Raw genomic sequence first — 23,923 nt, forward strand, 5'->3', positions numbered from 1 at the left:
TCCCTCCTGTTTGGGAGCTGAGAGAGAATAACTGGCTCAGGAGAGCAAAATCATCATCATAAATACGTTAAAACACACACACACATCACACATGTAACTCTGCAATTTCAGGAGTTAAACTGCATCTAATGTATTTATTTTATTAATTTTTATTTTTTTATTTTACTAATTTTCAAAACAGTTACAAAGTTTGCAAATTTAAAAAATACAGCAAGACCAACCTAAAATAACAAAAACAAGAAAAACAATGTAAACCAGCTCAAATACTTTAAAATTGGATTGGTGGTCCTAATGGAAGGTTCTTCTTTGTCAAGCAGCCAAATTATAGCCATGCCATGGAGGGTTTTTTTTCAGCTGTGGAAAGGCACCTGTTATTCTTCTAAACAACAGATGGGAGAGACCAGGTTTAGTCCATGATGCTCCTTGCAGTCCTAAACTAGTCAGCCTTGCAATTTGCAGAGATGTTTTGAGCAGAAAATGAAGACAAGTATCATGTAGCCCACCTGAATTTTTCAGAGGGATGATGGGATTACAGGTAGTTCTCACTTAGCAACCACAATTGGGACCAGCAGCTCTGTCATTAAGCTATGCAGTCACTAAGCGAGACATCATGTTACTGCAATGGGCTTCTCCATTGACTTTGCTTGTCGTAAGCTGGTTCTGAAGCATACAAATAGTGATTGTGTGACTGTGGGGACACTGTGATGGTCGTAAACGTGAGGACTGGTCATAAAGATACGTTTTCAGTGCCACTGTAACTCTGAATGGTCGCTAAATGAGGCCGTCAGTCAGCAATGTCTACCTGTATAGTGCAGAGTTAGTTTTATGGATTCTTAATTGCATTCTGTGGTTTCTTGTTTCCACTCAAAGATGGTCCTGAGATACAGGCATTTTTCACTCCTGTCCCCAATCTACCAAGCTTTTCTTTCATTGCTGTCTTGAGTAGACAGCAGCATTTTACCAACAGCCCCTACCTATCTCTAGAATTCTTAGGAGCAGAGATATTATGGAAGGGTATATGTATAGGTATGCAGATGAAACAGTGGCTGCAATAGTGTGACAACAGAACCAGCAAAAGAAGTATCATTCATTTCAGATGTTTGTTATATGTGTGCTCATTACCTACCTTCAACCTACCTTTTCCTTTAACAAATACGTTACATAAGTTTTTGACATGAAAAGCTAATTCCTAAGGCCCTTACTAAATTTACAGTTTACATCAGCACCAGAATGTCTTGGCAAATCCAACATTTCACCCTTATCACAGATTTATTGTACACCATGCCTAGGTTTTAAAGTCTTCTGAAAAGAAAAATAACAATTTTTCCTGCTTCGTCCATCACTAAGGCAAAGTGTGTAAACTTTATTGGTCCTCCCCCTTTGGGGGAAGGGAATTGTCTTCCGGTGTAGCCGTGAGCAGCCATTGGTAGATTTTCCTAGGAGGGGCCTGTATTTGGGGGGGGGGGCAGGAGAGCTATTCAACCGATTAGTAGCCTCAAAATATTCTCCCCCATCACAGTTGTTAGCCTGCCCCCCCCCCCCCCAAATCAGAACCTATAGCATTTTATCTGGCCGGTTAGCGTTATGGGGAAGATCCCTACGGAGGAAAAATAGCTTATTTTTGTATGTCTTATTAAGGTAAATTGAAATAAAATACTGGTATTATCAGACCACCCAAATGCTATTTTTTTCCTTAAACTGGGCAGAAATGAAGAAAATATTTATAGTTCACCCTTGGAAGGCACACTGATCACGTAGGCAGCAACAAGTAGCTATTGTGTGCGTAGGCGTTTGGGAATATGTTGTATAGCACTAACTTCAGAATAAACCTGCACAAAATTGCACTGCCCTCCTTCCACACCCAAAGCTCAGCCACTGAAATATTTGAACCCCTTTTTTGCTTTCACCACGCGCGCACAACGAACTGCTATGCCCACTGCTACCGACTGCATCCGTCTAGATGAAACTGCGGGATCCTTCTAAGCACGTCAGAAATTCACCGTCCGCCAGGCTTGCTCGCTTCCCCGAGACTGGGACTCTGCCGGGAAGGATGGTGCCACGAAACCAGGCTGGGCTTCAGCAGGGGAGGTCCTGGCCTGGGGGAATCTGCAAGGCCGGACCTTGGCAGGAGGCGGCGTCTCCCGCCACGCCGCGCGCGGACCAACGCCGTCCGTCCGCCTCAGCCTGCACAGGCAGACAGAGGGTTAAGCCAGGCGGGGCCGAGCAGCCAGCCAGCCAGCCGGCGAGAGCCGCGCCTGCGCAGGGCGGCGGGTCGGGTTCTGGCCCCTGTCTGCCTTGCTCGCGAAGTTGTCCGGGGGCCGGGAGAAGTTGGCGGCGCTGGGCGGAGGCAAGGGCGGTGGGGCCGGGCTGCTCGCTCGCGTCCCTGCCGGCCATGGCGTTCCGCAGGCGGGCTAAAAGCCACCCGCTCTTCAGCCAGGAGTTTCTCATCCACAACCACGCTGACATCGGCTTCTGCCTGGTGCTCTGCGTGTTGATCTCGCTCATGTTCGAGGTGAGCAGCCCCTGTCGGGGGATACCAACTCTCTTCTCCTTGGGAAAAAGGGGTCCTGCCGGGTCCTACGGCGGCATGTCCTCGCGCTGAATGCTCTCCCTGGGTCTGGGGGCGGAGGGACCGAGCGATTTCCTTCCACCGCGAAGGCTTTCGCCGTTTCCTCTTTCTCGCTTGGGACATCTCTCCCTTCCTCCTCTCTCAGTCACTCTCCTGGGTTCAATTCCTGGATGTTACGGTATTAAACCAGAGAATTACACTGCTATCTATTCTTCCCGTTTGGGAACCCTCTCGCCCCCTGGAGTTTAAACTTGGCTGCTTGGATTTGAAGATCTAGCCTGGAAATGCCTCTTTCCTTTCAGAGCCTTTCCCTCTCTTTATTCTCCGAACTTCCTCCCGAGCCTTAAATCTTTGCCCTGTCCTGATTCAGAGCGTTTGCTGGAGAGCCAGCCGTTTTGGGCAACTGCCAAGGCCAAATCTTGATGGGTTGCCACTGAGGTGGGACAACATCCACTGTCAGCCAGAGGGCTTCTTAGGAAGTTTGTCCCTTCAGCGACCCTCCTCGCCTACTAAAGTGTAGGCAGGCAGCGGAGTGACAGATCAGAGGAGAGACCATCTTCCTTTGGCTTGGCTTGGGTTTGGTGTGGTGGAGGTTGCTGCTCCATGGTGAGTGGAAGAGCATCAGTAGTAGGGAACACCTGTTGTCTGCACCCTGTGAATGAATTCAGGATTGCGCTAAATCATAATGTGGTTTGTGATCAAACCCAGCTGCTGTGGTCTGCAAACCTTGGTTTATGACTCAGTGTGCTGCATAAACCTAACCATTATAGTATATAGCTTGAACCCAGCCCCATTCTGGATAGTGCAGAGAACCAACTCCATGGCTCATTCCCAGTTTAAGTGACGACTGAGCAAGCCATGGTCGCTGCAGCTGTGGGAGACAACGGGTCTTCCTTTGCTTGCCCTTCGCCTCCGGAAAGCTGAGGAGGTAGCATCTGGTCCACAGCATTCAATCTCAGACACTCTGCCATCAGAGAGTAAAGAGACTGGCAGCAGCTTTTTTTAGCCAACTCTGTGACTCACTGGCCCATTTAGATAAATAAGCAGAAGAGGCAGTTTGCCAAGAACTTCTGTCTCTGCTCACTTTTGCTCTTGTGCAAAGAGCAAGCATGGGCCATGTTCACACAACAGAAGGAGTCAACAAAGATGTGTGCACTGTCACCTTACTCTGGTCACTTGTAGCTTGATAATCAGCGTCAGAGGCTTGGCAGGTAGGCCATCTGAACCAGAATTGCTTCTGTTTTGAATTTGCAAAAGCCAGAATTTGAAAGTTTCTGGCCTTGGTGAATGAGTTTGAGATGGGAGGAAGAGCAGTTTAAGATGATGGCACACACCTCTCCATTAATTATTTCAGCTTATTGGCTGAGCAGGTTGTGTGAACATAGCCACCACCTCAACTCAACACAGCAGTAGTGCCCAAAGAGAGGAAGGGAGGAAAGGGTGGCCCCTTCCAGGGCTCAGTTGAACAAATACAGACCACCCCTTTTCCCCCTTTGGAGAAGCCAGGGCAGAGAGGAGTTGGTTTGTTCACCTGCTCAAGCAAAGTGAGTGAACAGGAGAGGCACAGTGAGGAAGACTTGAGTCCACAGCACCCCACTCAGTCTTTGTCCTCTTTGAAGAGAAAAACAGTTGGGAATAGATTTATTCTTCCCACCGTGCTGCCAAGAGGAGAGCATGTGCAGGAGTAGAGGCAATTGCTTCGAATGCACAGTTGTCTACTCAAATAAGCAAATGGCTGAAAGCAGCTGTTCTTCTTTCCTTCGACGGTACAGCTGTTAAGACTGGGCGCAGTGTACCCAGCCCTCCGCATTGAGCTACCAGAGAGAGATAGCAGCTTCTCCTTCCACAACTTGGGAGCATACGAGGGGCCAAAAGTAGGCAGAGCCCTCTTGCCCTGAAGGCAAAGAAGTGGTGTTGATCTTTTTTTAAGCTATGATAACTCATCAAGAGAAATTCATGGAACTGAGATCCATTTACATGTGCAGTGGCTTCTTTCCTGTGTCTCCACTACCCACAGGTGATTGGTAGCTGGTTACTGTTTTCCTTAAGAGCTTTGCTAGATCAGGTCAGCCCAGTCTAGCATTCTAGTCTCATCATAGCCCGCCCAGTGCTCACAAATAGGGCATGAGTGCAATGATGCCATTCTGTTTATGTTCCCCAGCAACTGTTATTCAGAGGAACTTAAGGACTAGTTGCCTTAAGGCAGGGTTCCTCAACCTTGGCAACTTTAAGATGGGTGGACTTCAACTCCCAGAATTGCTGGCTGGGGAATTCTGGGAGTTGAAGTCCACTCATCTTAAAGTTGCCAAGGTTGAGGAACCCTGCCCTAAGGACTAGTTGCCAGTCAGGATGTGCATCAGATGCACCTAGAGCCTGGATCCTGAGATGCAATGGGATGGCTTCAGGCACATTCTCAGTTTCCTTTTGGAACGTGGACAGATCTGAATCCATTCTGTCCAGAATCCTGGCTGTAGGTCCGTACTCTTCCAAACTGATCCTGGAAAGAATGCCCTCCCCCCCAAAACCTGTTGCCCTTCATTCAGACCACCTCCTTCATTTATTTGTTTTAATTCTATTCTCTAGCAACGTGTAGAGGAGGTCTCATGCTCTAGCAGTCATTTTTTCTGGGGTCTGGCCTGTTGCATTTTGGTGTATTCTCTCTATTCAGATCATCTAGTCTGAAAAAGATGAGAGAACGCAATGCTCACGCTAAGTTTTGTTTTTCCCTTTTGCATTTTTTTCCTTCAACTTTTCTCATGGGACAAGTCAATATAGCAATTGCACAACACCTGTGTTAGCCAGAGTGGGCAAGCTGTTAAAACCAAAGGAGGGTTGGTAAAGAAAGATTTTTTAAAATCTGCCTGGAAGGTCTACATTTTTCTGATTCCCACCCGTTTTTGTAATGGCAGCTTTCTTGACCCAGGCATGACTCCTCATTAGGAGACAAACACTTATTCCCAATTTGTCACTCTTTCTTAATATCCTTTTATAAGCTTCTCCCTCAATTATCAAGTGTCTCAACATCATATTTTGACTAGGCTTCCTTTGATCATTTTCCTATTATACTTAGTCTTCATAGTATGTAACTTCAATCTTCCCTGCCCGAATTTCAGTGCATTTACAATTTGGATGTATTTTAATTGATCTCCTCTGGATCTGGGCAGGAGGCAGGAGGGATTATTCCTAGCCTAGAGCAGATCGTACCGTTTATAGAGTGCTGGTTTGGGGCCCTTCTGGGTGATCTCTGCATACATCATCATTATTATTATTCTTATCTTCCATTAATTTATCTACTTGGACACCGCTGGGTGATACTAAGAACATAGTTTATATGTGATCTCTAGTAGCAAGGAACTATGGCTCACATGTGCTTTTATAACCTTTGTTCTATGTCTCGTCATTTATATTTATTATGAGAACAGAGATGCCAGCAGCCTTACATTATCAAGACTGCTATGGCTGAGTTCAGTTACTGGATCTTGTTGTTTTATCACTGTCTAATGTATTTGGATCAGTCCCACTCAATATTCCCTGAAATTCTGAGAATTTTCTTTTAAGAGATCAGTGATGCAGCAGAAAGATATTATCACCTCCATAGCAGTAGTCTCCTACAGTCTAAGGAATTACATTCCACCATGTGCTGTTGTGTAACACCAACAAGGACTGAGCAGCATCGTTTATGGATTCAGTCCCTTACAACCTTTGATTGAGCTTCTTAGTTTTATTTAATTGCAATATTAGATATTTACAATATTTATTTTTACTAGATTTCTATCCTGCCTTTTTAAGAATCGTACTTTAAAAGCAGCTTCCAACATATAAACAACCATAAGAAATAACATCAAAATAAATGAATTCCAAAAGGTTATGCTCAGCAGAATACAACAAAAATCAAATAAAATTTTCAGTGTTAAAAAAACAAGCTAAATAGCAGAACATGAAAAGTTATGCACAGCTGATTCTGAACTATTAAGTTTTTAAAACCTATTTAAATCTTTGCAGTCATGGAGAAAGTATTCCACAGCTGTAGAGTTACCAGTGAAAGAGCTCTGTCCCTTACATCAACATACCTAATTGATTTGGCAGGAGGGCATGGAAGCAAGTTAAGGATTGATATACATGAAAACATTTCTTTGGATAATCTGTCCTCAAACCATGAATATGAAAGATTTTTTTGAAGATAAAGAGTTGCTGATCCACTGATAAGATGCATTCATCATGAGCTTTCTTTGAATGCGATTAAGGAACAGTCTATTTAGATCTTTCTCCTTTTGCAGGGAAAGACATTATTTTTATTTTCAATGTATTTATTAGCCTTACATTGAGGAGATTAAATTGGCATACACAACATTCTGTCTTCTCAGTTTTTCCCACAGCAACAACTCTGTGAGGTAGGAATGACTTAGGGAGAGTGACTGCCTCTTGATCAGGGATTTTGGAGTAGGTAGGTAGGTAGGTAGGTAGATAGATAGATATGAATTAACGGGTTCTGTGGCCTGAAAAAGTTTGAACCCCCCTGTCCAAATCCACCATCCTGAAAGATTATCTGCTTGTATTTAGTTAAGTCAGAGACAGCATTAAATGGTTCGTACCATGATGCATGATCTCTGCTTATTCTGGATTGGCTAATTAACTATGTTTCCTGATTTGTCAGTCTCCATTCTTGAAATGATTAGAATAATCACTTTACAGACAAATATACATAGACCAAAAGTGTGTATGTATGATGCACAGAGGGATGTTAGAAATGTTTTAAAGCAACGTGTCAGCAGCAAGAACCAAGGAAAAATGTTAGGGTAGGAAACAAAGGCCATAATTTTTTTTGCAGTTTTGGATTGCCCTGTCTACATTCTTGATCAGTGTGTCTGGAGTTAGACACTATCAACTCTCCACATAGGGATGCAGTCAACTCAGTTGTTCTTGGTGATAGATCTCTTGGATGCATGCATATTGTGGAAGCTGGGGCTGGCTGCTTTTTAGGTTGGCTGGGAGCATCTGCAAATCCAAGTTTTGTTTTATCCTTTCAGGAAAGGAATGCTGATCATTGTTGCCATACTGGCACTGTTCCCATAGGTCTGCATGCTAGCGCTTGTTTGTTATCCTCAGCCATCCTTCCTATACCTGGTACCTTCCAGATAGGTTCTGCTATGACTCCCAGCATTCTCTGGCTCACTGGAGGGAACCAAGTTGCTGGGTGGGGTGGGGGCTGTTTTAAACAATTGCTTGTTTGATTCATGGGATCAGGGCATCTGGATGATTCCCTTTTGCTTCTTAAAAAAAGATGATGAGGACACTAACCCAGAGAGTGGCAGATGTCCTGGGAAAAGGCTTTTTTCTTCCTATAGCATCTGTCATGTGGAGACAATAGACTTATGATGTGGATTATACTATTCCTGTCACTTATGCAGGCTGGTAAAGTTGCAGTTAAAATCTCTGGCTATATAATATCTTATTTCTCTCCCTACTCTGCATGCACAAGTAAGTAGGAAAGGTCTGGCGGACCAATTTGAATCACCCAAACTCATGTTCTTTGGAAAGCGCCAGATGCGTTCTCTTGGTCCATACTGGTGGCACACTACTCAGGAGGTCAAGCAGGCCTCCACTCCAGCTAGAAGTCAGCAAAAGAAAAAAATTTAAAATTCACAAAAGATACTGGTTGGCCTTCTATAGAAATGGCTGACATGTTACACTAAGCTGTGTTTTTTTTACCTTGGTTTCTCAAAGAAACCACAGTTTGCTGGGGTCACACAACTTGCTAAATCCAAGCCCAGCCCAACCTGTATTATAGCTTAGCCTCGGGGTGCTCATTTTGTGAAATGAGAGTCGCACTTGACCTTGGGGAGAGAGCAAACATAGTGGATGAGGCCAGGAAGTGGCTAGATCTCATTTTCATTTAAATTCATTTCTAATGAAAGATAAGTAATGGGATTATACACAAGTAACAGATTTCATAAATTTCCCCTTCTGTGGCTGCCCCTAAGGCTTTCTGGAATTCAGGTTGTGTCCTTCTACCTTAGTGTGAAGTGTGACCCCCGTCCATTGCTTGTTTTGTTCTTTCCCGTCCCCCCCATCCCAGTAAAGTCCCTCTTCTCTGTGGAAGGCCAGTACTCCTGTGGATACAGGCTTGACCTTAAGGAGAGGCTGACTTGCTTTACTTCCCAACTCATCTCCACCTCCACCTCCATTTGTTTGCTGCTTTTCCTCCAGCCACTTCTTTGTGAACCAAATGCATATTTCCCTCGGCCTTTGTTCCCTCTCATTTCCCTTCTTGAAGGGAGCAGACTCTCCTCTTGTCTGGTTCTAGTACGGCCCGCCTTTTTCCGTGGCTACAACTGGAAGGTTTCTTTTTGAACTTTAGACCATCCCCGATTCCCTCTCCGCAACCAGATTTGGAGAGTTGTGAATGGAGGCTTCCTCTCCCCCTCCTCTGCCTCGCTGGGGTTCCTTCCAAGCTCTTTCTCCCGGCAGACCTAGGCCTTTTGCCTTGTAGCGCTGCCACTTTGCAGAGAAATGCCAGGAATGCTGGACTCCGCCTTCCCCTTCCCAGCTTGCTGTCCCACTGCCACTGTCTGCGCCTTTCCAGGCAAGGGAGGGGGTCCGGCCCTTGCGACACAAGCCTGGGTCCTTCAGACTATCCTGGCTGGAGTCTGGCTGCTCCTGCCAACGATCCCTCTGCGAGAGGCTCAGTTGAGTCTGTGATTGAGAACTTGACAGTTAACACACACGCGCACTCCTCCCGCCGCCCCCCCCATCCCTTGCAGCTCAGTGCCACGTTTCAAAGCAAACTGAGGTGAGAAGGGAGGGGGAGAGACAGACTGCTTTAAGCTTGCAACTTGGAGAATTTTCCCTGCTCCTCTCCCCCCCCCCCTTCAGTTCCATTCCCTTGAATTAGCAAGCCATTACCAGCATGCAGAAACATTAATGGTTTGAGAGGGGAGGGAAGAACAGGATCCTTTTAATTAGTCAGAAAACTGACCTGGCAAAATTATGCATTCTGAAACCCTGTGCAAAAACCATGTGAACTATTTTTTTAAAAAAGAAGCATTAAGGATTCCGAAGGACTCCCCCATCCCCGTGAGCTGGAGTATTGATTATTTTTGTCCATTTGCTTGTACTTGTACTAAAAGGAGGAAAATCAAGAGTTTCCTTGGGAGAGATGTACAGTGATAAAGGCACATAACCAATCAGTAAAAGACATAAGATGCTAATTGTTGATCTTTAACTGCTTAGTACCAAGCAGAAATTAGTCATTTGTTTATCTTGGAAGATTATCTCAGTTTAAACTAGCCAGGTAGTCAGGTGGGTTATCTTCAAGAAAACACTGGATGCTTCTCTTTCCTTTCTCCTGGATAAATTACGAACACTTGGCTTAGAATGAGGGTGTCCCCCACCCCCCAACCCGATCTGGAACATGAGAGAGAGAGTTCATAAAACAATGAAAGTAGATCTCATTTCAACCTGTTCAGTTCTAGGGAGATACAAACATCCTTTTCTAATGCATGGATTACTGCTCATCCCTTTTGTATGAGGAAACGTAAATCTTCCAACATACTTTAACACAAAAGTTGCATTAAAGGTAAATATTACTTATATTTTGATCCTTTAAAACTGCACTATATATAATGAAAACTCAGGTCTTTTCCAGATTTTGATTCTACCATATCACATGTCCATTATTTTAATCTATTGTATTTGCAGTCACAAAAAGATTGTAAATGTCTTGATATTATGAGCCATGGAGATAGAGACCTTATGGAAGGAGACTGAATGAATTCTACATATATACAGTAAATCCTCAGTTCAGCAGACCATTTGATGGAAGATTATGTCCATTACTCCCAAATGTCTGTTAAATTCAGATTTAAGATACTTCCGTCCATTTTGCATCATTTCTGTAGCACCGCAAATTGATGGAAATGATATAGTGTACATTGGTTTAATTACGTCATTAGTCAGATGGTGTAAATTGATAGAAATGATGTAAATAAGCCAGAGTGCTTTAGTTACAACGGACTTTGCCTATTATATCCAAAATCTGCTAAACTGAGGTCTGTTGCACCAACAGTTTTTTGTACATACATCTCTGTCACACTTTCCTTTTCAAAGAAGCAATGTCACAGGAAGCACATAAAAAGAGTAAAAAATGGTAGGCCAAAGGCATAAAAAACATGGCATAAGAAAAAGGAAAGGAAACATAAGATTAATGCATACCAATATCATTTGCTATACTTCTTTAAACTTTTTTGTCTTTGTAAATTGTCCTTGTCTTCACCAGCTCCATACACTATTTTTTTTGTCTTTTGTTCTTTAAACTTTTCGCGTGCTCTTCTTGAGGATCTCTTCAGCTCCATCTAACCAAGACTTTCTTGGTCTTCCCTTCCTCTTGATCCCTTCCCTCTTCTTTTATATACAGTGGTACCTCTAGTTACGAATGCCCCTACTTGCGAATTTTTCAAGATACGACCAGCTCCGGCCCCAAAAATTTACCTCGACTTGCGAACTCGCCTCGACTTACGAACCGGATCCGCGGCCATTTTCTGCCCGTTCCACGTGGTCCGCGGCCATTTTTCCGCCCGTGCCACGTGGTCCGCAGCCATTTTCCGCCCGTGCCACATGATCCACGGCCATTTTTCGCCCGTTCCACGTGGTCTGCAGCCATTTTTCCGCCCGTTCCACGTGGTCTGTGGCCATTTTCCTCCCATTCCACGTGGTCCGCAGCCATTTTTCCGCCCGTTCCACGTGGTCCGCGGCCATTTTTCCACCCGTGCCACGTGGTCCGCGGCCATTTTTCCGCCCGTTCCACGTGGTCCGCGGCCGTTTTTCCACCCTGCCGCGTGGTCCTCGGCCGTTTTTCCGCCCCTGATGCGTGGTCCGCGGCCGTTTTTACGCCCCCGATGCGTGGTCCGCGGACGCTGGAACGGATTAACAGTAATTACATTGAACCTTATGGGAAAATTTGCCTCGTGTTGCGACCAATTCGAGTTGCAACCAGAGTCACGGAACGGATTAAATTCGTAACTCGAGGTTCCACTGTATTTGTTTTTCCAATTTGATCCTCATTCATTCTCTCTGTATGACCAAACCACCTCAGTGTACTTCTTTCATACTCATTGTTTACTTTTCTACTCAGCCCACATTATTTTGTACAGTACTTGTACATTCTTGGCCTTTTCTTTTTTTGTTTTACAATATAGTTCTTTCATTAAAAAATGGTCACATCATATACTTCCTGCCTTACTACCAGCATTTGCATGTCTTAATATTTTTCTATCTTTACTAAACATTCTACTGAGGTACCAAAAAAAATCATCTACCTGCTCTAGTTTTTCAATATTTACAGTATTTTAGGAAATAATTTTGATTATTTTAAGAGCATGAAATATATTGCTGAAATTCTGAGTTTGCTCCTGTTGATATGAATGTCTGAATTGAATTCTGGTACAAAGGAGATCAGATCTGCTGGCTTCTTGTTTGTACAATTTTTATGCTATTTTATATTTATTTATTCTGTTGACATGACCTTAACACCTTATTCATGAATCCATTTTATTCCATGAAAAGCATCAAAATCATAAGCTGGGGAGACAATTGAAAATACAGGTAGTCCCCAGTTTAAGAACAAGTTCCATTCCCAAGTTCTATCTTTAAGTCGAATTTATATGTAAGCCAGAACAGTATTATTGTATAATACTATATAAGTAGTGTTGTGTAATGAACTCGAACCATTGTGTATTTAACTTGAATCATCGTGTATTTAATACAAATTTTGCTATAATAGGCTCCATTCTTAACTATGGGTTGTCTGTAACCCAGGTTAATACATCGGATTATTGTAGAGAAGGCAGATCCTAAGTGTTTCATTTTCTCTGTTTATTTGATTAATAAGAGTTTTGTTTTTCCATTATTTATTACATTAAATGGACTTGCTGATCCCTGCAAATGTTTATTTGACTGCCCAGTCACCACCTGACTACTGATAAGGTGATTGATGTATACAGCCTTCACTGGAAAAATTGCCTAATTTTGAAGCTTTCCCATCTCCAAGACAGATCACCTTATCAGAGTACTGTTGGGGCAACTCTCATGACAGCATGTGTTTTTCCTCTCAGTATTTACTTGTGTGGCTTTTGTATTGTTCTAGCAATCAAAACTAGATAAACTGAGCAATCAGGAATCCCCTGAGGCTGCCTTCATTGTAGTGGATCACTTTATTGATTATTGTCTTGCTTCTTCCTGCGCACAGCTTTATAGCTTTTGAGTCTTTGTACTCTTTGTTTTGAACTTACAATAGTTCTTAAGTCTAGATACCAAGTGTCTGGCTTTTTCTATCCTTCAGTTTATGGGATTTTGATCAGCTCTGAGATTGACCCAAGCATTGCTTAATCTCCAGACCCTTCCCAGGTTCTCTTCCTAGCACAAATTCTGTTCTACTCTTGGGATAGAGTGCTATTTTTTCTCTTGAACAACCATGTTGCATTGTCCCTGAGATAAAGGCAGTCTATACATCTAATAGATGAACAAATGAATAACATTTGTTTTGTAAAGCCAGAGAGAAATCTTTTATCTCCTGGCTCATTAAGCCCACATCCTCATTCCATGCATAGGGTGGCAAATCTGCAAAGTCTTTATTTCTGCTTTTGATCACAGGAAAGAAACTGTCTTAGGTTTGAGCTGTTAATTTTGACACCATTGGTTATAGGGGTAGAAGAATGAATTTCAGTCTTTTGGGGAAAATACCGAAGATGATCAGCCAAATGCAATCTTTTAACTACTTTGTTGTCCCAAGTATACCAGATTATTATAATTCTGGGGAATCCTACTAAGAGTTAATCCTCAGTTCAGTCTCCCCGTCATTATGACAAATACCTGTTGTATTAGAGTCATGCACATATGTATCATTTGGAAGCTTTTAAGACATTGTTACTTTTGTGAAATTCATAACAATTCCTTAGAAGCTAAATGATAGTCTTTGCCTAAGTATTTTTCTTAGTGCTTACCCAAATCTGAAACTTACGTATTTTTGTGTTACTTTGAATCTGTCCATTTGGTTCCCAAAGGACATAATTTTTCACCAGATAAGTTTCCCTAATAGATCTTTACCATTTCAAAAACACCTTTACTCAGTACTAGTATGGGAAAATTGTCTTCCTCAATGTCAGTCTTTTTCTATTTCTTTGTTAGGATTATGAGTAGTCTACCAGTCTGGACTCTCTAAATTGGTATTCTGTCCAAGCTATTTTTCCTTTTGTATCTGTGTCTATCTAAAACATAAAGCTACAATTTGGAGAATGAATAATTGGTTAATATTCTGCATGTTACAATAAGTGTACTCTGCTTTATTGAGGCATTTTGCATGCCACACGTCTGGGAAATGCTCCTTGTATCCAGCGTCTGCCAGTACGTAATTGCATATGTATTCCATATGTATATGAACAAAGAATGTGCTGAAACAATTCCACTAATGTTCCTGGGTGTAGATGGATCTTTGGAGCTGTGTGACAGGATGGAGGGAAAGGAAGAAATAAGCAGAAGTTACCCCCCACCTTTCATTCCTTCCTCCAGGTTTATCTGTAGCATCTTGGTCCTGCCTATGAATGACCATGCCCTGTACAAGTTAGTCCCACTGAACTCAAATGGACTTGCTTCAGAATACAGGTTTATAGATTACATAGAAGTAAAAGTAACATAGTTTTATTGAGAGAAACTTGGAAGATCCCTAGAATTTAACACATAACAATAGACATTTGGACACATTTTACCATTTCATGATTCAGTGTTATTTCTTTATCTTACACTGCAAGTTTTACAGTAGTTTTAGATAACTAGAGTAAGGTATATATTTCTTTAATTTATATTTGTCAACTTATATGTTAGAATAATAGTTTTCCCCTTGTTAGAAACCATGTCTGAAGCAGGCATGGTTCTTTAATCCAGATTAAGAATTTTTGCTCTGAAATTTCGAGTTTTAGAAAAGAGAAGATGATTTGAAGCAACTTCTCATATCTTTTACACGTTGGCTGATGCTTTGATTTTCTTGAAAACGTACAAACATTCATCTTTTGTTCTGATGAAGAGATGGAGGAATTTGAGAACCATGAGGAAAAGAGACTGTGTTGTACAAAGGCTTTGTTTGTTTCAAGAGCATAGAAGTTCCACATAATCTCACATTCTAACACCAACTATGTGAAGATGTTTTATATTCTGAAACACTAGAATTCTCTTTTCCACTATGGATCATAAAATATTTCTCAGATGGCAATCCAGGAAAATGCAGTATTCATTTTTATTATAGCTAGTATTATTGTGTTTGAGCATTAGATCAAAACAACCTATTATCAGTATGAATGGCTGTCTAGTGCTATTCTAAAAGACTGATTTAAAAAATACTTCAGTTATTCAAATGAAAATAAAAGATTCGGCAAAGTTTTTTGGAACTTTTCTAACTCACTCCACTATAGGAATGAGACTATGCAATTACATACAACCTCCCTCCCTCCCTTCCTTGTTTGTACCCCATTTTTCCTTCCAAAAGCAGCTCTATATTTCTCTAAGGGTTGAATGGAAAGTAGTGCCTCCATTGTTAAAAGTCACCAACAGGTGGCAATGCTGATGCTGTATAAACTTTGACATGATCTTTAGCATCGATTCTTTTGCTTCAGTTGGCGCCAGGTTGCTGTGAAAAAAGGTTGTGCTGCTATTTTTTGTGAAATGGAAGCCTACAGTAGGTACTTGTCACTGTGCTTTGAACAGCGTGCCATGATTGAATTGCTTGTCATGGTACTTGTCATGAACCACTCAAGAGACAATTGCAAAATTTGCCATATGCTCCAGACTTAACACCATGCAACTTCCACCTTTTCCCAGAATTGAAGGACAGAAGTGTGTAGTGAATGGTTGTGACTATGAGGAGAAATAAATATAGGTAAACAAAAGAGCTAATTTCATGGATTATTTTGCTGTTTAATTTATTAAAATATCACTATTTAAATTAAAGTTATGAAGGTACAGGCACTACCTTTCATTCAACCCTGGTAATTTCCAAGACCAAGGTTAGCAGAAAAAGCAGCAGTATACATACACGCACACGCACCATTCCTCGGTCAGTTAGGGAGTTGTTTTGAATTCAGATGAACACAAGTAGATTTCCCCCTCCCCAAGTTATTCCCATTTGGTGCAGCAGCATTGGGATGGGAGGTGAGCCTTCTGTAGTTTCCTACTGCTTCAGGAGTTACTTTTGTATGTTTGATAGGATGAGGGGGATGATAATGAGGGGTGGAGCTACCAGGCTTATTCATCCTTCCCATGTTCCATATACACTGATTGCTCACAGAAAGAGCATTATTGACCCCCCCACCATTAGCTGACCAGTGCTACCTCAGCTGACCAGTGAGGGGCACAAAATCACCTTCAGCTTGTATCCCATCCTCATCTTTGTCTCATTGGATGTAGAGAGTAAAGAAGATGACCTTGACAGAGAGAAGGAAGATTCATTACCAAAGCAGTCTAATACAAATAGTTTTTCGTCTTCTGTGGAGTCTATTTCTTGGTCTGGTCTGCCTCATAGGACTGACATTGGGTTTGTTTTTGCAACAACTAGTCACTCGTTTTCTTTTTCTTTTCTTTTTTGAAGAAAGAAAGAAAAAAAGTGCAAAGAAAAAAGAAAAACTAGAAAAAAAGATAACTAAAGAAACTAAAGTAAATTACTTCCAACCTTCTTTTCAAAAGATATTAACAAACCCATCATCTCTCCTCCCTCTTAACTATTCCAGAGATCCTTTCAGCCCCTTATTTAATCCTCATCTTTTTCATTCATTAAATTCATAAATCATCACTTCACTTTTTTCTTCTTTTAGCAAAAATTCCATAAAAGGTTTCCAGTCTTTCAGAAAAGTACTTATTGTTTTATCCCTGACCAAGCCGGTCAGTTTTGCTATTTCTGCCAATTCTAACATTTTCACAACCCATTGTGAGAGTTTCAGTACTCTTCCATTGTTGTACGTAATCTCGCTGTGGTTACCATAAAAAATCAGTCTTCCACGAGTCTTTCCTAATTCATTATCCATTAAGCCCCAGTCACTCATTTTCAAAAGGGCAGCAGAAAGGCGGGGAGATGCCATGGCCCTTGATTTCAGCAGGTAACTGAGCAAGCTGAGAAGCTGAGAGGTAGGGCAAAGCAGCTCCTTTATTAATGGGAAAACACCCACCTTACAGCTCCAAAATTAATGCCGTAAAATAGGGATGTGCAAATCATTTGGTACTGTCAGCCTTACCAGGTGAACCAGACAGGGAACACCACCAGATGAGCTAATTCTACTGTATTGTAAGGCTACATTAGCAGAATCTTGCAAGTCTGAAAGTACAATTCTCCCCCGTCTTCTTTACACTATCAGGTTCAGCCCAAGAATCACACAAGAGAGTCCGGAAATCAGCTCAGCTCCTTTATTAGCTTGTACCTAATAGACAGAATCTCGCCAGACCAGCTCTAATTCCCCAACGATAGCAACTATAACAATCATGCCCTGGGGGGGGGCAGTCTCCTCCGCTTGACTTTCACACAGTCTACCTGGGGGCTGAGGAAATGCTTGGGATGCCACTCCCCCTCCTTGTAACGGTGAAGCTCCATACCAGAATCCTCCCCACTCATGCCTTCCATCACACACCCTGAGAAGTTAGAGAGGGTCTCTTCCTAGCCTCTTGCCCTGCACACTATCCAGCTGTGGACTATGTTGTCTCTTATCTGACTGTTCCCTAGGCAGTGCCTCTGGGCCCAGTCTCCCAAGGTCATTCCCACATACCATTACAGGTGCACTGAGCATCCTGTGTATGGATCACAGTCATTATGTGCATGGATGGAAGCCTGTGTGCTAGGTCCTTGCGTGCACCAGGAGCATACATGTTCTGGCAAAGATACTCCAGGATGGGAGACAACAGAAAAAAGGAAGGCTGGTGTTATATAGCACTGGAGAGATAAGGGGGTGGATCCAATGGATGCACTGTGTGAATATGGGTTCACAGAGGAGGAAGGTGCTGGAAAGATGGGGCAGGCCTAGGTAGGTTGCACAGTTATGCTGCACTTGAATTCAAGATCGGCAGGGTCAAAAGAGTGATGAGCGAGAGAATACCAGGAAGTTTAATAGCAGATTGGCACACAAGTCATGCAGAGGAAGATAGGAGAACGTGCCCTGTAAGACTTACCTAGATTTGTCTTGGCCAAAATTAGGATTAGTTTAAGTCAGGGTTTCCCAAACTATGAGGTGTACCTCCTTTGGGGAGGTGCAGATATAGTCCAGGGGTGGTGTGAAGAACTTTTTAGCTGTACATTGTTACAATAAATCCTCCTTTCCCAAAGTTTTATTGTATTGTTTTTATTGTTCATTTGTGTTCATTTTGGTGTTTGGATTTTTAAGGGAGGTGTGTACATTGAATTAAACTAAAGGGAGGCATGATAGCAAAAGGTTTAGGAACCCCTCATCTAAATGATCCATTTTCCACTTTGGTTGGTCCACGATCCACAAGGAATGGTCCAACTGAATTTCTCAGTGACACTGTGTCTCACCAGAGCACAGAGCAAAGCACATTTTTCACTTTGTGCACATCCCAACTGCACAACTGTTCTCACAGCATTTTTTCCTGCACCACAACTGTTAGGTCCCTTGGCTCAGTTGGAGCAGATGCGAAGTAGCCCAGCAATGTTAGGGAAACTCAGAAATGTGCTGGTCCTCCCTAAATTGCCTGGTTTTGAATCCATTTGTGATGTTACTATTTTTTTTGGAAACAGTTCATTTAAAAACTAAAAATCTACAAGAAAAGCTAGTGGTAGAAAATATTTAATTACTAAATATGTAGTTTCCAAAGAGAAATTTCTGCCCTGATCAATGAGTGTGATGGACTGATAGAATGGGGCTTTCTCTTTCCATTTTTCTGAGTATTTGTACCTTATAGTTGACTGGATGCAGCTGTGGGTTTCTTTCTCATGTCTCTTATCCTGAGAAACAGTAATAATTTTGGAAGTGAAAAATACGCATAAGCAACTTACCCAAAAGGTTTCAGTAAATGTTAGTTATGTTTTTCTTTTTCAGGGCATTCAAATTAGACTGTGGTCTTTGTTAAGAAAAATGTTTCAGTGAACTTAAAATATAAAGACAATTAGGATCTTACTGCCACATTTTATTGCAGTGCTGGTAGAACCATTGAATTCCATTTTATGTATTGATCCACACTGCGCTGTGGAATGGGGATTTTTTTTAAGATTTTTTTTTATCCCGCCTTTATTATTTTTATAAATAACTCAAGATGGCAAACATACCTTCCTCCTCCTATTTTCCTCACAGCAACAACCCTGTGAGGTGAGTTGGGCTGAGAGAGAGGGACTGGCCCATAGCCACCCAGCCGGCTTTCATGCCTAAGGTGGGACTAGAACTCTCGGTCTCCTAGATTCTAGCCTGGCACCTTCACCACTAGACCAAACTAGTCTAGTGCATGTCCTGAAGGATATACAGACCCAGCAGACAAGAAAGAGAAATGGGCGTGCAGCCAGCACAAAGTGGCTGACATCTCATATGACCTTTGGGTTCTGTGCAAAACATCAACACAGTCTCACAGATCATCAGTCATACTGTCATTGCCCCCATATTGTTTGAGTCTTTTTCCTAATATATTTAAATTTCTGTTGAAATGAATATAAGTGCCAATTTCCATATCTAACTTGAATATGAATCTTTGTTCACTCCTATGCTAGTTCCTTCCAATATCTGAGAGGCTGTAACCCTTCCCACAAGTGATCTTCTTTCTCTCTCTTTCTCTTTTGTAAATAGCTGGAACATCTAAATATTCTTTGAGTGAAATCCTTTGTACAAAAGTGCAGTCTTAAAGTTATGTTTTTTATCCTTTCCTTAGGCTTAAAATAGCATTTCTTACTATCTAAACTGACTAGTTTCCTGCATTTCCTTGCCTTCCTTTCCCAAATTGATGAAACTGTGAAACCTGTAGCCTGGGGTAGGCAGTGTTGTAATGTCCCATCTGCCCCATCCAGCATGGCCAATTACAAAGGATTGTGAGAGTTTTAGTACAAAATATCTAGAGGGTACAAATTGCCTCTTCTTGTAGCAGCCACTGGGTAATAGGTGGAATGAATCTCTTTCCTGATGAAATCTGTTACAAGAATTTCATATGTTTGCTTTTTTTTTTTTTCCTGTGGACCCATTTGTTCCATGATTTCCAGCATGTGGAAGTCAACATTTCCTTATCAGTACCATCATGAGTCACGTTCTCCCAAAATTGGCTTTATTCCCTGAATAAAGAAAGCTTGAACAAATATAGGAATCTGATGCCCGATGTACGGAAAATGTTGACCTTCTATTGCATTTCTAGATACGATCCAAATATATAAATCAGACTTTCCCTATCTAAACACCTCCCATATATATGGAGTTCAACTTCTGGAATTTTGACCAGTGGTGATGCTGGCTGGGAACTTTGTGCATCTAGGGTATTCAGGTGGGGCAGTTTTTGTGTATATGATAAGAATGTGCCCACACAGGTGGGCAGTTGAGCAAATATCCCTTGTAGCACTTGCTCCAATTGTTTGGGGGCAAGTTTCTGCATTTTCTTTGGCACTCTATAAAGCAGTTCAAATTCAAAAAGTTTTGATAGGAAGGGGCACAATTTCTTCATTTAGAACTGTTGTTCCAGGCCCAAAACTAATTTTTAGAAACTCACAATATACTTTGTAAAGAACAGTGACAGTCTTATATGATGGTTATTAAATATTTGTATACAGCAGCAAACTTTACATACTTATTGCGGAAATAGAAGCTCCTGTTCAATTGTTATTCCTCATGCATACTTAAAGATTGCAGAGGTGGAAGAGAGAGAACTCAAGGTTATAAAAACATTTCTTACCAACTGTAGTTCAGGGAATCTGGATTATCTCATGATGTCAACATAAAATCATGAGGGCTAACATTCTATTTTGTTTCTACTATATGTAAATCTTCCTCATTCACAGATTTCATTATAACAATCCTTGTGTTTCTAAAATTATCTGTTTTTGACTTTCATTTTTGACTCTTCAGCAATCCTAGGTTTCTTACTATATTCTGCCTACTAGCTGGTCTAGTAGGATCTACCTGGATATTGTAACTAAAATAGACTAGAATAGTTCTGCCAGTGGCTTCAAATGTCCATCTTTAAGGAGTTTTGGATTATATAGCCACTGGTGTCAGCTCCTGGCCTCCTGCTGAAACTGTGTCTCTTTCTGGCTCCTTGTTTTCACAATATACATTCCAGTGTGTGTGTGTTTGGGCTGTGCAATGATATGACATCATTTAGCCATTCCTCAGTTTGGTGCCTTCCCAAAAGTATTGACTTCAAATTCTATAATTTAGTTAGGCACTGTGGCACTTAAACTCAAATATCTGGAGATGTTGCTAGATTCATATTTATTTCTGAAGCTTAGATTCCTGACTCTGCTGCTTAGGTATATTTTTTGAGGGCTAAGCAATGCTTTGGATTTGATGCCAGATAGTTTCCCTGGTCTAATAGCTCCCAACAGTAGCTGACGACAGGATCATAGTGTTGTTCTACCTATTAAAAATAATGTACTGCCATAGAAGACCTAGTACAGACAATGAAGAAGTCCTGGATTATGTAGTGGTATAAGTCAATTAAATTTATGAACATTTTAATTCTCACAAGGGTCAAACTACCTCAAATTTAACTTCCATAAATTGTGCACTGCTTTTCTTCTTTGTTTCGATTCAGATTTTCCTTCTTTCTATATTAACTTCATATTCACTATCATTTTAAAAATACCTATTTAACAGCACATGTAGAAACCCACTCACTTTAAATAATCAGCTCTTTTAATTTATCTTTAATTTATTAATTATTATCTTTAATTCATTTCTTAGGCACCTTTCAAGACACTGACTTCTGCCCAAGGCAGCTGAAACACCCACATACACCCACGCGCACACACATGTTGTAAAGAACTTTAAATAAAACCAGTGCCAATCAAAAACAATGTAAACATGTTCAGCAAGCAGCAGGAAATTCCATTAAAATGATCCATTAAAAAGTGGGGAGAACAGATTGATCCTTCAGTTTCTCTGAAAAGCAGCCACAGGGAATGTCAGCGGAATAATTTGGAACAGAATTTCACAGAAGGTTCTGTCTCTAGTGCCCACCAACCTATGGCCATGCCCTAATTAGAAGAAGAAAAAAATCTAGAGATATAGAAATATATGATATTCCTTGCTATTCCTTTTGGTGGCAGAAGATATATTGTATGTATTTGATAAGTCATCATGGAGGATTTAGGGGGAAGGGGTATTCCATTTACCCTTTGCTTTAAAATGCTGGAATGGTGAGATATTACAAATGACCCCAAGTTTAATCAGCCAAATTTCATTCAGTTGATTTGTACTAGTCTTCTCCTACCTCATGTCCTCCAGATTTTTAGACTAGCTCCTGTTATCAAGCTCTGCATTATCTTTACCTATAACCTGAAGTAGTTCTTACTAGTTCTCAGTCAAAATACAAACACTTCTTTGTTTTAGAAGTAATTGATTGGATCATGCTTCACTCTAGCCATCTGTAAAGAGACTATAGGCATGTCCTAATAGGATCAAATGTCTGTTTGTTATCACATATCTGTTTCCAGTTTAACTACATGGAGTAAATTTAGTGTAGCAGATGGGGATGGATGTATTTTGTCCAGCACATTATGTCTTTCTCTTGCAATCTGATTAAGGTTTCCAGCAAGTGGATTTGGTCAAGACATAGTCAATGCGCAGCCTTTGATTGTATCCTTCTCTTCTGCTGTAGCCTTTAACTTCCTGAATTCTGCTACTCTTAACCTCACATATTTTTCCTAGCGGGTGTTTCAGCGTATGTGTGTGCGAGAGAGAGCCTCTCTTCTGCTGCTGCAGTCTCACATATTAATTCTTGTGAAGTACGCAGCAGGAGGGAAATCTGTCTCTTTAGCCTGTGAATTAAATATGATTAAATATCCAGCCTCCTATGCCTCAATCATTGTCTTTTCATCAGCCATCAGAGTAGCAGTTCTCTTCTTTGGATTTTCTTGAACTAAATTTCCAAAAAGGACCTGAAGACTAATACTTGTTTTTGTTTGTCCTGCATTGATGCTTGCTTCTTAGCCAAAAACTTATTTCTCGAGTCTGCTTCGCAAATGTGTTTGTGCCGTATTTGCCTGCTGTGGCCATCTGTCCATTATTTTTATCCCCTGAGACCCATTAATCTTTGATTACCTCCATCTTGCTGCTTAACTGGGAATAAAGCTTCATAGTTTGACAAAGTTCTGCCTTTTCCCACCAGCAGGAGGAGGAAGGAAAATGCATAGATTAGTCCTTCCCCATGACATCTTGAAGCTAGCTAGCTTTCTTGACTGAAATTCTTTCTGTTATATACCTCTATACATGCCTTTATATTATAAGAAATAGAGATATTAGACTTCATGAGTACAGAGGATGTGGAAGAAACAAACACCTGAATGATAGAGTCATGTGAGCTCCCAGACCACAAGAGGTGAATTTTGTTCATTACTTAAATTTGCAGCTCTGTGGGAGGTAAGTAGCAAGCTGAGGAATAAACAGCTGGGTTTGGGGTATGCTGGGGGAATGAATGAATGCCTCCAGCAAAAACAGATGTGGAAAGAAGCAGGAAGATGAACTGAACTTAAACTTCTAGATTCTTCTTTCATGAAAGCTTTTAAGGCCAATTGAGTATCTGGTTGCCTGAGAGGATACTTGAATGATAGAGTAGAAGAATTGTCATTATGATGGTGGAATGAAGCAAGCTAATCCAGGAATGTATTTTACCTTCACAGGTTACAGCCAAGACTGCCTTCTTGTTCATCTTACCTCAGTATAATGTCAGTGTGCTGACAGCAGGTAAGAGTATAGCACCTGAACTGAAAATGTCTGCCTGGTATTCTGCATGCTCAGGTTTCTCTAAACTTGAAAACTATGTGGTTGTAACCACAAGCTGGCTTTCTGTTGATTGTTGGGTAAAGTGCCTTTGCTGCACATATAATAGACAAACACATTCACATGCTTACACATACAGACATGCACAAACATACAGAACTAAGGCATCCTAAAAGAAAAACCCTTAAACATTTCTAGCTTTCATATGCATGATATAATCAGCCTTCCTCAATCTTTTGCCCTCCAGATGTGCTGTAACTACATCTCCCCTAGTTCCCAACATAGTAGCTTCTAAACAATGAAGCCTTCACATATAGCACAGATAATGTGTAGTCATCTCTTCTATGAATTTCTCTAATCATCTTGCAAAGCAGTCTAGCCCAGTACCATAAGTTTTATTGTAGTA

General features: G+C 41.4%; 1 protein-coding gene across 1 annotated transcript in view; it reads left to right on the forward strand.

Moving 5' to 3' along the window:
* The first annotated feature begins 2,211 nt into the window (after positions 1–2,211).
* Positions 2,212–23,923, forward strand: part of TRAM2 (translocation associated membrane protein 2) — a 49,297-nt gene continuing 27,585 nt past the window's right edge. Inside the window, exons 1-2 of the mRNA XM_007430749.4 lie at positions 2,212–2,512; positions 23,418–23,481. Of these exons, the coding sequence (XP_007430811.2) occupies positions 2,393–2,512; positions 23,418–23,481 (184 nt within the window). The 5' untranslated portion in view covers positions 2,212–2,392. The remainder of the gene's footprint in view (positions 2,513–23,417; positions 23,482–23,923) is intronic.

This window comes from Python bivittatus, unplaced genomic scaffold (assembly GCF_059951505.1).
Source record: "Python bivittatus isolate LINGU-HERP-01145 unplaced genomic scaffold, Pbiv_v1 ctg000020_np1212, whole genome shotgun sequence".
Classification (NCBI taxonomy): domain Eukaryota; kingdom Metazoa; phylum Chordata; class Lepidosauria; order Squamata; family Pythonidae; genus Python; species Python bivittatus.